General features: G+C 41.9%; 1 protein-coding gene across 3 annotated transcripts in view; it reads left to right on the top strand.

Moving 5' to 3' along the window:
* Nucleotides 1-15,082, top strand: part of smtnb (smoothelin b) — a 51,277-nt gene that overhangs the window by 708 nt on the left and 35,487 nt on the right. For all 3 annotated transcript variants that reach the window (XM_034691524.1, XM_034691523.1, XM_034691522.1), the window contains exon 2: nucleotides 14,710-14,867. In XM_034691524.1, the coding sequence (XP_034547415.1) occupies nucleotides 14,710-14,867 (158 nt within the window). The remainder of the gene's footprint in view (nucleotides 1-14,709; nucleotides 14,868-15,082) is intronic.

The raw sequence follows: 15,082 nt of genomic DNA, 5'->3' as shown, positions 1-15,082 counted from the left end.
CCCCATCATTATACTGTTATAGCTGTAATCCTGAAACTCAACACTGTTCTACTTATTTGTTCCTGTGGCAGCCAATATTCAACATAATATTAATCCCTTGTCCAGGTATGTTTACCAATCTCTCACTTGGTGGTAACTCAGTCTGATCCTGACAGGGTTTCCTCACACATCAGACCTTTACACTACACTGTAACCCCTCACTGTAAACCTGGAACAACTTTTCAATCTCCAGGAAATAATCCCTAACTTTAGTTGTTGAAATAGTATTTTATTCTTTTTACATGTCTTAATTCTGAGTTATAGATTGGTAAAAAGGACTAAACAAGACATTTGCAGAGGTGCTGTAGAAGGATTGTGAAATTAATACATATATCTGCAGATCTAAAGAATGAGGGGAATGACTGTTTCATTTATTTGTTTTTGTTTTTAACCAGTTAATCTAATTGTTTGATAATCAAAACATACACAATCTTCAAGAAAAAATATAAAAAAGTAAGAGTTTCTTAAAGATACGTTGTTTTTGTTACTCAATGTAAAAAGATAAGAACTGGCTCAGATTAATTTTCAGTAAACATAGTAACAAACACTAGACATATCATAATGCGATCATTATTTCTCAAGGAGGTGATTCATATTGATTTATTTTACCAGTATTGGAGTAGACATTACGTCACAATCATGAACAATAAATCAGTATGTAGTGTATGATTGCAAACATGTACAAAAGCAAGACTTCCTGTTTATATTAGTCATGTCCAAATAATTTCCCGAGGCAGAGAAGGTGAAGAATCAGTCAGTCTGACATAAACATAACACCTGTAGCGCTGACACTTTTACAAAGATGCATGAGTCAGCCTGTCTGTGTTCAGATGAGGATACACTGAGTTCCTCTGAATCACAGCTTCATATACGCACATAAGTAACAGCTGTACATAAAACATCTGGTGTGTTCATTCCCTAATAATTACGGCTACAGTATCTGATAATAACTTGACTTCCGAAGTCGTTATCCTGACTAACATTTTCATTTCTGTTTCTGGAGATAAGGAGATCAAGAAAAGGCTGTTTACTTTGGAGCAAGGCAGGACACTAATGTAATGTTTTGTTGACCTGCCTGAGACTGTTTAAATACTGTGTAAATACAGCCTGCTCATTATTATTAGTCCATTATTTACCAAAAAGTCTGGGGGCTTTTTTGAGATAAATCACGTAAAGGCCAAACAAATGTCAGAAATGACTTTGCATGACAGCAGGAAGGTATTAAGTTATGTTTTCCCTTCAGTCTCATGATTTAATGATGGCGAGAGTTTTCTTTTGATCAGTAATCTTATGAGATTATTCATATAGCAGGAAAGGGAGAGTTACATTGAGTATAAAGGAGAAGTATTAAAAGCTGACGCTACAGATCTATCATCTAAAGCTTTCTTAAAAACCTCCTGTGTTTTCTAGTCCTCCAGATCTACAAAGTTTAAGCTTTTGTCTTTTTAAAAGGTTATTTAGAAGGTATTCCTCCAATACTGAAGTGAAATTTGAGCTGGTCTCTTAAAGTTCTGTCTGAATCATCCTAGATGTCCTGTGACAGACTGGCTGTAAAAATACTGGCATTGTCTAGGAAGGTGCAGCCGCAGCAAAATAAAACATGTATCATGCGGACGCTGGAATTCATACGTGTATTTATCATCATATGACACTGACGCTCAACACAGTACTAAGACAGGTTTGAAATGCAGAGCATCGTCCCCACATTTTTTTCCTCCCTCAGACGAGACCACTGGCTAAAAGGTCAAACAGATCCCACATTTTCTCTGATGATGTTGGAGGTGACTTGAGTGTCAGAGTTTTCCGTGGTGAAACAAACTCTGACAGAAGTCCATGCGGGCTGCGATGGAGTTTCAATTCTGCTCCACAGAGACAGAAATAGAGCCTTTTTATACTTAGTTTTTATAAAATCTAACACCTCATTATTCTGTTGTGTTTTATACTCAGGATTTGTGTCTGAATGAAGTTGTTTTTCAGGACACTATTAAAGGATGATGGATGTTTGGAGATGCCCGGCTTAATTAAACCTCCAGTAAAGCTGGGTGGAGGAGCTCCTATTAAACAACTCCAGTCCTGTGTTGCATGTAATGAACCAAAGAGTCAGAAGGTCATATGGCGGCCTCTCTAACGCCACTAATCCCGTCACTCCACTCCTATTCAAAGCCCAGTCTGCCTTTATACTGCTCATTTAATCCCCTCCATGGCAACAAGGAAAAGCATTTTTCCTTTCTCCCACCCCCTAAACTACTTAAATATTCACAAAATTAATCAGTTGGTGTCCCACTTTCTTTCGGAGAGGATGTTTGTGGCAGGTCGTCAGTATAAGGTTTGTGGACACAAAAGCTGCTGCAGTCAGAGAGAAACTCCTTCCAGCCAAACAGCTCAGACAACTATCACTTAAAAATAGATTTTATCAGCTGATTAGAAGCTCTGAGAGTGATGATTATCAGTTGTTACTGACCTGAAACTGAAGTGTGGCAATAGTGTGTGGAACCTGCAGGACGAGCCAGGTGTTGTTATTGCACCTGTGCACCTGTCTATTAAGAGGAAGGTTTGACTAAAGCAGCTGTCATCCACTCCAAGATCTCCTCTCTAATTATCTCTGAGCCCCCTCCCTGTTTTCATGCACTGAGTATTATCAGTACCTGCAACATTGTACTGTTGTAGCTTGTGGTCTGCTCGTGCACGGTTGAAATGACCGCCCTAGCAGACGTTTGTGTCTGTGGCGCCTGCTGGGCTGCTTTCACATGCTGCATGTCTCACATAATGATTTGTAACTAGTCTTACAGGCCCTGTGACCATCCCCTCTCCCTGGTGAGCAAAAAGCATTCACACATGTTTAAAATAGGGCAATTTCACTCTGTGGTCCGGCCTCAGTGATCTATGGGACCCCCGGGTCTTCTTTTTATGGCTCTCTGGACCCTTTGTGCGTTGACAAGGGCTCAACGGCTACAGTCTGAGAGGAAGAATGGGTTTGTTTTGTGTGGCTCTGAGTACAGTCCCAGGTTCGCCTGAACCCCCAGGGGACATGTCCAAATGTCAGCCTCGTCATCAGGACCCAATAAATGGGAAAAATTATGCTGCATTATATAACTGTCTGGGAGATTTCAAATATATGTGAGGGCTGTTTTTTCCATTTTTCTTAAACTTGAATAAAGAAGAGGTTTTTTAAATATAGCACTTATTTACTATGGTTAAAGTTGGAGTCGAATCAAGCTGCAAATATTCTCCCAAAAAATTGACAGACTTTATTAATAGTGCAATACTTATGTAAGTCTCTTCATGGTAAAAGTTGTAGGTTATTGTTATTGACAGAAAAAGACATTTAGAAGTATTACATCGTGCTGTGGGAAGTTTAAACCATAGACTGTATAATGGACGTAGTATCCGTGATGTCACCCATCTGTTCCTGAGCGCTGTTTTGAAGCCAATCGACGGCGGCAGCCATATTGGAAATGCAGAACTCAACCAGGCAGAGTGGTACGTAAAGAGGCGGAGTTATAGCCTCCTAGCCAACAGCTATGTGTTCCCGACCGGGAGTCAAGTCAGTCATGTCCTTATTTGGGCAAAAACTTGTAATCTTAATATCTTCTGAAATTAGCTTCGTAGAGCCAAGCCGTTTTTGGAATCAGGCTGTAAACATGTTTATTAATGCTGTAAAGATTGCCTTTTTTGAATTGGTGTCTATGTGGTTTCCGGTATTTCTGCAGCCAGCCTCAAGCGGATTCTCGATGAATTGCAGTTTATAACACTTCCGCATGGGCTTCATAGTTTGAGACCAGAGGTTCCCGCTTGGTTTAAACAGTTTTTTTCCACTATGTTTGATACATTGTACGCAAATGATTAATTGATGATATAATCACAAGTTTAATCAAATAAAAGAAAATACATTTTAAACCAGCAGTGCATACAGACAAGACCTGAGCCTCTTTAGCTATCATGAAATGTGTTTCATCTTTTCTTTCCCTGCAGAGTTTCACAAAACAAGCTGCTGCATGCAACAGATCTTCCTTTGAATACATTCCCCATCCTCTTACTAAACACACACATATATACACACACACTGAGTCAAAGAACAAAAACAACTCTCAAGTGTTTAATGCCCCTGAGCATTGATACCACCTGCTTCTCCAACAGTTGAACATTTCTGCCTTTGACCTATGGTAGATGTTTACAGGCTGTTTTCTGACTGTTTCTCTTGCCTTGAGTGACAAAAGTCCCCTTGGCTCTACACTACAAACAGTGCTCCAAGTGCACATCGTTTTTTCATTCTCTGAGGTTTTCACTCCCTTCCTACATTCACAAACGCAATGTTGATTAAGTTCAGAAGTGTCACTAAGCAAGCTGCAAAGAGTTAATCATTCAGGATCAGTTTTTCCTCCTAGAGTGACACAGTAGCAACTGAGTTATCTCCTATTTTTTGCGTACATAGTCCAACAGTTGAGTTACAGCCTGCAGACTTCTGCTCCTGGCACTCAATATCCAAATACACAAGCAGGGAGCGAGAGATAAGAAAGTCGCTTGTTTGTTTGATTAAACAGGAAACTTTTGTTACTGGATACTGCTATAAATAGGCTGCCATTTTTGGCTCTGAAGCGATGAGAAAAGAAAGCAGTGAACTTTGAGGTGATGTGCAAATAAACTCCAACAAAGCCTATTTTTGGTCTTTGGCCTTTAAGCTTGTTGATCTGCAACAATAAGTCAGAGTAGATGGAGCCCGATTAAACATGTACAACAGCGAATGACTTCACTTTGAAAGTTTAAAGCGAGTTCACTGTGTGCCGAGTCCTTACATGGTTTTATTTTGTCATTTTGGAATATAAATGGATACTTGAGGAATATAACCAGGCATTTGGATAGGCAAAGTATTCCATTAATAAAAATCTCAGCAGGCACTTTTTGTCATTTTAAAGTGTCATAATAGAAAGGATGTGGCAGTTTATCACCAAGTATAACAAACAAATGTCACAGAGGTGTTTCAGTGAGGTAATGGGCTTACATTCTCCTTCCACTGAGTAAATTAACAGTTTCAGGATTTCAACCATATTTATGATTACATTTGCTCCTTTTGAATAAATTGTGCTGTTCTGAGGAGGGTAATACATTAAAACCCCTTTTTTTATATTCAAAGTTTTGTTTAGATTTAGTGATTGCATTGTGTAAATGCTTTACAAATGGGTTGAGTGGATTTCCTTCCCGTAAAACATTTATCAGGATACCTTTTGTCAATAAAACACTGTAAGCTGTGAGACTGTAACAAAGGTGTTTTATTGACTTTGGCACATCCCACCTTTTCTTCGCTCTTACCTTCCTGCAACTGTCAAAATGCAAGATGGCATGAAATGAGCTGCAGGATAGAGTAAATGCTGACCTAAGTGTGGTGAAGTAGACCAGAGTTATGCCATCTAGTTATGCCTTCTAGTGCAGTTATACCATTATGTAATTTCATTATATATATATATATATATATATATATATATATATATATATATATATATATATATGTATATATATAAAGAGAGAGAGAGAGTCAGATAAGAGACAGACTTTAATAATAACTTCAGTTTCTCTGGGTCAGCTGGAAGGTGCTGGTAAAGTGGGTCTTTATGTTCAGAGGGAATGTTTCGAGTTAAGTTGACTGACTAGTTTCATATTGATAAGTGTCACTGAGTATCATCTGCATAACAGTGAAACTTTTTTAATCTTAACTGATGATATTAGGAAGCAGACAGGAATAGCATCGGCCCAGGTACAGAACCTTGAGGAATTAACGTCACAAACACGTGACTTCCCTGATAGTTACATCTTCAAGATGATGTCCTAAACAGCAGAACTAACCTGTGTTTACTGAGGGAGTTGAAAGAAATACAGCTTGACAAATAAAATTGACACCAGCTGCTGTCAAATTGACCTGAATCATATGATCCGTGCAGCATAGCAGTCAATACACAGAGATATAAACCAGGTCAGCTAAGAGACAGACTTTGCTGTCAGAGCTGCCCTTGTGTCTTCCACTGTGTGGTAATTGATCCAGCAGAAAGCACTTGTGTGACTGATCTCCATCTGTCCAGATCATCATTCTGCCAAATGGAAAAGGTCTGGAGTAGGGATTGAAGGTGTGCTTTTTACCCTCTGTCTGCTTCTCAACCACCAGGCGTCTCTGGCTTGCAAATCCCAATTTGACTTTTAATATTTTTGCTGCTCAGAAGTTTTGTTTCCATGACACACGTCAAGCTTCTGTTTAGACTTTTTCCAGGTGTCTTGGACTCAGAAGAAACACTTACCATATGTTTAAAAATCTACTTTATGGCTGCTGTTTCTGTGGACTCCATGCCTGATCTATAATCTCATTAGCTGCCAGTGTTTTTTATTAGCATATTTTTTATTTATGCCCCCAAAATCAAATGTATTCATTAATGCAAACAGATGAAGATTGACTGTTTCACTCAGGGAAAGAGAACATTCTCATTGAAAGGGTGCCTGTGATGTGAAGCACCATTTGCCAAGAAAAACAACAAAAAAAACAGCACAGTTTCCCAGCTGTAAGGCACCATAGCAGGACTTTGCTTTTGTTGCAGCAGCTTTTGGCTCTACATTTTAGCATGAAGGTGTGGCAACAGCATGCAGCGCGCTGCAGGAGCAGAGACGCTCTGGATTTTGTGCCAACTTGCATACAAATTAAACCGGTTGAATAGAAGTTGCATATTTCCCATTCTTCCAGCTTAGGGAAGAATAGCTCTTTTAAATGGGAAATAAAATAGATGGAAGAGAGCGATACAGACACATTAGAGAGAAATGTCAAAAGTTTTTGGCCTTTTCCATATTGCGTCCCTCAGGAGAGAGACATTTCCTGAGATCCAGTAGTAATTGTCCAGCGGATGTTGATGTTTTGCTCTCCAGCCCACTGATGCTACCAGCTGATCTGTTGGAGTTTGTTTGGCTTTGACTAAATCTCTGTGTGTGTCTTTAAACCCCCTTGTTATAGTGGTGGATAATTTGCTGGATTTTGGGAGTCAGCATGGCTGGCTCTCATGGATCTCTTAGAACAAACTGTTTGTGCCCCTCTCCCATGTGGGAGAGCCCCTCTCACCCCCTGGCTCTTATCTCATTAAACTAAAAGAGACAGTCACGCAGGGCTCCAGTGTGACCAGGGATGTCCCATATTTGGTGAAAATGTATCATGCTCTAGCTCCCACTGTGACCTGGGTCTGCTCAAAGGACGACGCCGCCTGAAGTGCAAAATCCAATCCAGTCTCTCTTATCTCTTCATTCATGAAAGCGTCTTCCTGCTGAAGTCTGTCATACGCTATCTGATCTCTGACCTATGGGGGGAGATATTTATATGCTGCACAAAAAACTCTGGACTGCTCCATTTCTCTGTCGTTTTCCTATGAAAAGTTACTCTCAAACTTTCTTATCTTATAATCAAGCGGACCTGCAAAGATTTGACACATCTTGTGAGGTCTTACGACATCTGTCATCTCCAGCGTCTCTGCTTGCAAAGACATTAGCTGCCACAGTTCTTTAATGGACCTAATGTAGCATCGTACACTTTTCTTTACAGTGTTGTCTGATATAAGTCCCTCGTCATCAAACCCGCTCACAAATGTGGGTCAGAGTTGTGTCAAACAAGCAGTAACTGACCTGGATCTCTCTTTGTAACCTGACCTGCAGCTCAGGGAGGAAACCATTCACTCAAACAGGATGGATTGTTTGAAGCTAGACAGCCGAAATGGGCCAAATTGTCTCACTGAGGTGGTGGATCAGGCCCCAGTGCAATATGCTCTTGTGTCCGTGAACAGCTATAGCGTAAAGGTGGTATATATATGCAACCATGCTGCAAAATTGAATTCACTTTGAGGTCCTTTACAGAGCTGAAAGGTCACAGCTAAGATCAGAGCAATGACCACATGTGCACAATCATGTATGCACTGATAAGTCCATCAGCATGAGTCTGCTGCACTAATGTAAGACGCTATGTGATGAGCATGAGTCTGCAACAACTCGTGTCTGCAGTGCATCACTACAGTCCTATAGCACAGTGTTGATGCTGGTGCCCCCCCTCAGACCCACATGCATTCCTCAAAGCGCCCATTCTTTATGCCTGCTACCTCAAGTGTAAAGGGGACACTGTTTTCCCAGGTCTGCCCCGGGCCTCCGTCCTACCATCCACTTATGAATAAAGGTTAAGCCTCCCACACGTGTTGGCCAGTCCACAACGTGTACAGTTATCCTCCCCAACTTCTATATTTCATAGGTACTCCCTCTGTTATTTCAACCCAGACAATAAGGCTCAGTGTTCAGTGCTGGACAATGAGTGGAACCTTGAATCTGGTTTGTTTCATTGTTCATTTTTCAGCCGAGAGGTGACTGAAACTCCCTTGTCTGCGGAACAGGTAGTTCCATGCCTTGCAGGGCTCTCATGTATCCTGATTATATTTCCATTTGTCTGTGTGTGTGTTTGTGTGTGTGTGAGTCACACCACTTTATGCATGCATTGTTATCGTGAGGCGTTTACAAAAGGATTTATAGGCTCCACCTCATTCAGATTGGAGTATTTCCCCAAAGCGAGGCAATAAAGAGATATTATTAAATATTTTTGAACTTTCTTACCCTTTCTTTGTGTTTATTTGTGTCTGCCTCAATGACTGCTTGCAGTCCAGTTTCCTCGGTGGCAGCTGGTAATCCACTTCAGCTCTTCTACCGGGAGTGTCCCATCTATCCTTATAAGGACAAACTCACTTGTGGGCTCGACACAAGTGAGTTTAAAGCACTGATCCGATCTGCTGCCTGGCTGCACTTTAACCTCAGTGGGCTCTGGAAATTATTACTGTAGCACTCATTACATGCACAAACACACAGTACCCCCCCCCCCCCCCCCCCCCCCCCCCCCCAACGCACGTGGACCCTCATGCTCAAACGAACACATTTCTTCTAGAAAGCATACATACTCCTTTGTGTTAGGGAATTAGTGCAACACGTCATAGTTAAGAGTAGAAAGTGTTAAATACACTAACAGAACAGTACACGTGCACCCTCTGGGAGTCTAAAGGTCGAGACTCGGCCTGAGGGGTCATTTTACTCCCAGACGAGGCAGAGTTGGTGTGTGCGGGAGGTAGAGTGAAGGTAGATGTCGTCTGCAAACAGCCCTGTGATGTTTGACCTAACCTTTGTCCACCACAGACACACAACACAACAGAAGAGATACACGAGGTCTGCTCGAGTGGCCTGTAATATTGGATATCGTCACCCTATTAAAATAGTGGCCTACGTCATTTTTTAAAGTTTTTGGGAAAACACAAAAAACATTACCAAATGCAGAGCATATGATATTTATTAATCATTTCAATCAAAAAGGCCTTGACAGTGGATGACTGTTGACATACATAGAACGTTGTGTGTCAATTATGTAACGTTAAAGAATAAAGGGACTTAGGCAATTTTAAACCAAGCTTAAACTGCCCTTTCACTGAAATTACCCTGAGTTAAATTAAACAAATGTCAGGTCAATCAAACGCTGAGGAGGCATGTCCCTTTCCTCACTTCTCCAGGTCTTGTTTGCTGGGTTTTTATTGAACTTAACCCATTTCCAACATCCAGTTTTGACAACCTTTTGAAACCTGACTATTAACTGTCCTTTAATTCCATAAAGCAAACTCAAAACGTAAATAACTCTAACCTAAATTAAAAAAATGTCAGGTCAATCAAATGCTGAGAAGGCATGTCCCTCTCCTCACTTGTCCAGCTCTTCTTTGCTGGGTTTTTGTACCTATCCCAGTACTATTCAGTCCCCTGAATCTTCATTCTCGGTCATCTTGATTTGCCTAACTATGTGGCAAATTGTCAAAGAAGTGATGACGCTCGACAAGTGTATCTTAAAGAATCAAGCCTTGACATAGGCCGTTGTCCTATAGGGCATAAAGAGCATAATCCTTTCAACTAAGGTTTAAGGTGATGTTACCAGAGGTGGCCAGAATCATCAAGAGATGATTTAGGCCAAAAACTAATTTTTGTCAAAAAATTACTTAGGCCATTATTTTAATAGGGTGATGATATCCATCTTGCAATTGACCAAAATAGAAATGCATCTTTTCTGTGGGTCTCTTAAAGCTTGTTGTTACTACATGCAGCCTCAGAAAGTGCAAGAAACCAGTCTAAAGGAGTGAGATCTGAAAGACAGAGCTCAGATCCCATGGATGTTTGTGTTGCTATGAAAAGATGCTCTAATGAAAAGAGCAGAGAAAAGAAGCGCATTAACACAAATCTGAACTTGTTCAATATTTGCTGTCTGTAATTCAGCAGAGTGGTCTGACTCTTTTCACTCCCCACAGATCTTAATCCTGCTTCAGTGCTGCGCCCACAGGTAGCCGTCACAGCGTGTGTGTGTTAAGCTCAGCTACAGACGGCAGCCCCCCTTTTAATAGAAGCTTAGTGTATTTTTACTACCTGAGTGACCTTGACGTGTTTGACCACTTCTGTGGCTGTTTCCATGTGCAGCACTACAAATCAAACTGACCCCATGAACTTTTCAGATCACAAATGTAACTCTCTCATTCACTTTCATGTGCAGCAGATGAGCTCAGAGGGTGTTCCTGTCCTCAGGAGTGTGTCACCAGCTGGTTGGGATTACTGCTAAACCATGAACTCTCTCTAATTGGCTGTGATTGATTGAGCTGCTTCAGTGGGATCACTTTGGATAGGTTTGAGGTTTTGACTCCATAGAAAGCTGGTGCTCTGCAGGAAGTGACTCAAAGCAATCGACGGTAAAGCGCAAGCCTTAACAAGCCTGTTTGTGATACATTCAAAAATTTTTTTGTTTATTTGATCCTCACCACAGCATGATCCCTGCTGAATAAGGCAATTATAGACACATTTTATGAGCAAGTGCAGCTGAATCTAAGCAAGTGGCCTAGTTTCTAAAGGCTTTTCTTTTCTGTCTTCATCCTTTTCAGTCCTCCTCACCTCCTCCATCCTATCCCTCTGCCTGAGTCAGGTAGCGGCTGTCTTACCTGTAGGCCTCAGTTAGTACAGGTCCAGACTGAAGCGTGACTACTCCCTCCACTACCTCAGCCGTCATTAAAGGTGCTGACAGCTCTGTGACGTCTCGATGACTGCATCATTTTCAGTAAAACATACACACGTGTATGTGGCCTATAGGTTATGTGTTATTCCTGACTCATACGTCTGTTAGCAGCAGAAGGAACCCGTCTGTCTGTCTGGATTTAACGGCTGCTCTTTGGGTCACAGTATTGTTGTTTGGAGGCAGAGTGACAGTTGGTAAACCACGAGGTCTGTGACTCAGTTTGAGAAATGCCTTTGAGATCGGTCAGTGGGAAGGTGCTGTCACTGTGTAACTAGATTTATTTTAAACACAGACTGTGGTGGTTTTGTCAAAAGGACTCTACACCAGTTTGTGTTTCCGTCTCTGGTCCTTCAACGGCTGCTCTGTTTTCCCTGGCAGGCACCCAAGTTTAAGGTGTGTTTTATTTGCTTGAGTTACGCCCACTCATTAACTTCCTGTGCAGGGAAGTTATTGGTCAAGGACATTTTTATTTTCCTTGTTAAAATACGTAAAGGAAAAGTCTGTTACAGCTGCTGGTCTGGTGCCAGCTCTATTAGCCATTTGAATTGAGTGTTCACATGTTGCAACCAATCCAAGTTGACTCCACGTGCAGCTATCTGTGACCCGATTGGTCCATTTAAAACTTAGTGTGAGAGGAGAGTCTGAAAGTGCTGATATGCACTTGTAGGGATTGTTTTTTTCTCTCTCTTATCATCACATCATGCCTGCTCTGCTTTATTCAGTGAGATTACTATAACTGATTTAGACAGTTCTGCAGTCTGTCACATGCTCTTAGTTTGGTAGTTGTTTTCAGGCTTTCTTTCCCTCTGTTGATCTCTTTCTGATGGGATTTAGGTTTATTTTTAAACTAGTATGGCTGAAAAGCCTGTTTTCAAAAGCAAGGCAGAAGTCAGTGTTTGGGAGGAGAGCCCCAAGCCTGAGGCTGTTCGCTTATATCTCAATAATGAATACAAATAAATCAGTCAGTGCTAAAACTTGGCGGGGTAATGGCTGTATAATCAGATCATGACATGCATTCAGCAAAAAGCATAACAATGTGGTCACAGACAGCTCCCTAGAGTATTTGGTTAGCGTGTGTGTGTGGAGATACTGGACAATGGTAGAGATGAGTATGTGTGTAATCATGATTTCCTTCCTTCACAATCAAAAATCTTACTGTTGGTGTTCCTGGTCATTGAATCATCTTACTGTTGGCTGGAACCAAACCCAGATCCTGATTTGCTCATTTCACTACCATCTCTTTCCTTGTGAGTCAGCTGGAATGTGAGGAATGACCTGTACGAAATCTGGTCCTTTCCCACCCTGCTCTCATCTGCCCATTTTTAGGCATACACAAACCAAGCCTCACTTTTCTCTTTTTCACCATGTCAACCCCCCTCCCTGATAACCGCTTTCCTTTCCTCCTTTTATTCTTCTCCTCCTTGCTCATATATTTTCTTCTCCTCAGCGAGCACTTTCTACTCTGACCCATTATTTTCAGTCAGCTCAGCACTTAAATTTCCACAAATTACAGTATATAGGAGAGCCCCTCTGAGCTAGTGCAGCTCAGGCTAAATATTTTGTAAAACCTCAGCGAGACCTCAAAACCACTGCCCCCCTTCATCTCATGTGAGAACCCCCCCTCCTCTCCTCATCATCCTTCTCTGGGCCCAGCAGGGGGGGCACGTCAACCTTCTCCTCAACCCATCAGGGTGCGAGGCTTAGCTCAGCGACCTCATCAAGCTTCTTTTAGAGGAAACCAGTTGGCGTGCAAAGGTTTGGGTTTCAACTCTGCAGGTTTTAACTGGTGCAGTGGGGAACCTTTAAGTGTGTGTTTGTGCGTGAAGTGTATCCAAAAATCCTGCCAGATGAGCCGCTAATCTCTGCATGTGTTGACAGGTTCCCGCTGTCGACAAAAAGAGAGATCTGTCTCTTCTTTGACAGGAGAGGGCTCCCCCTACCCACCCATGCTCACGGCTGTTGCTCACATGAAAGCGTCCAGCTTTCAAACTTGTGTGTCTGTCTGCAGACACGCTTTATATAAACACACACACTGACACACGTTAATTACTCCTCTGCTTGAAAACATAAACCTTTTAACTAATAGTCAGAGCGATGAAAAGGCTAACTGAGTGTTATTAAGTGAGCCTTTTCAACATCGGAGTCTCTGAGGCCTCCTGCAGCCTGGCTACTGTTCAACTGACAAGAACTACAGCCAGAGAAGATCACACCTGGCTGATAAGTCAACCTTTCTCCTGTCTTACAAGCACCAGCTGTTAAAGCGTGCCTGTTTCTCGTCCTCTGCACCATGCTCAGGTGCTCCTGTCTTTTCACATTAGGGAAGTCAGATCACCTGTCATCACTAATCTATAAGCCGTTCATCTGCCCCGCTGACCCTCTAACTCCCTGCCACACATTCAGAACCAAGCCTGGCCTGGTTAGTTTTATAGTGTCTGGACATCACTCACCTGATGTTACTTTAGGTATTAGCTCCAGCTGCTCTATGGGGTGGATTTGGAGGCAGCATCCCTTAAGCTAAATGCGTACAGTGTCAGTACTAACATGCTAGTCAATAGGGATGCGCTGATCCGATCCTGGTATCGGCCAGATCGGACTCAAAAAGCTAGATCGGATATTGGTGACCAGGGGCCGATTTATAGTGCCGATCCATATGGCAGATCTAGTCATCTCAGTTCTATGCTTTTCTGTGTTTACAACACCCATGTGCGTCTCCTACGTCATCAGCGCCGGCCGGTCTGTGCATTTTTTCCCGGTTGAATTGTAATTGTAAAATCTGTTGGTTATGAAGATTAACTCACTAAACTGCTGGTACACATTTATAATCTCTTGAATAATGATACTGTCATTTTAAAATGTTTATTGTATTTTGTTTACAAAGTCAGAAAAGCCTGAAGTTGCAAAACATGATTCTATCCTCACATTAAGGAATAGAGATTATTAAATCAATACCGGGATCGGATTGGCTAGTATCGGTATCGGCAGATACAATAGCCCAGGTATCGATATCGATATTGGGACCTAAAAAGTAGGATTGGTGCATCCCTACTAGCAAATAACTAAATCAACTTGCAGAAAGTCAAGGAATAACTTTTAGGAAGAGTCTTACAAAGCGATGAGTTTCTACAGAATAGTTTTCTTGTTTTTGCCCAGATCAAAGCACTGGGCCGACAAGCAAATTCAAAAAAACAGTTTTTCCTTGAAGGTTGGTACCTAAAGGACATCTGTTTTTGTGTACAAGGTCATATTTGCTCAAAGTCCGCCGCTTCTTATAAACAAGTGCATTATTGTCCTTGTTTGACGGGGTTAATTACAGAGAGTGAGAGGCTGCCAAATGTACTGACAGAAGTTCGAGCTACAGATGTACACTTCCTTCCCTGTAGTTCTGCTCATTCACCGCCCTGTACTTATGCTGAGAACAAGTCAGTGACCCTGGGCTGTAGCAAGAGAATTCATAAACCACTGGACATGTATCCCATCATGTTACTGAGGTTTACTTTTTTTATGGTACGAGTGGGAGAAAACTTTTAACACTTGCATTTGTCATCATGTCTTTTCCTTGTTTTGGTTTGTTTGTGTTTGACGTGCAGCTGGATGGAACCGTAGATCTGGACGAGCGACGACTCATCCGTTCAGCCATCCGGGATTTGAGGAGGAGAGAGATCGAGGACATGGAGGCTGCTCTGGCCAGCAAGAGATTTCGTCCCACGCGCCTCAAACAGCAGGAGGACAAGGAGAACCTCCACAGGTAAGACCACACACACAGACACCTGTCCTTAAAGACAACCTGCACCAGTCCACTTCAACTGGAGGCACTGAGAGAGCAGTCACAAATCCAGATGCAGCATTTCTCTACTCAAGTGGGAAAATAAAGGAGACATCTGGAAAAGTCAGGTCAGGGAATCATGGGTGACAGAAAACTGCAGCAACTGCAGCGACTGTTACGTTTTCCATTGTGCAAGC

The sequence above is a fragment of the Notolabrus celidotus genome, chromosome 9, assembly GCF_009762535.1.
Source record: "Notolabrus celidotus isolate fNotCel1 chromosome 9, fNotCel1.pri, whole genome shotgun sequence".
NCBI lineage: Eukaryota > Metazoa > Chordata > Actinopteri > Labriformes > Labridae > Notolabrus > Notolabrus celidotus.
This window is presented reverse-complemented; position numbering and strand designations above follow the sequence as displayed.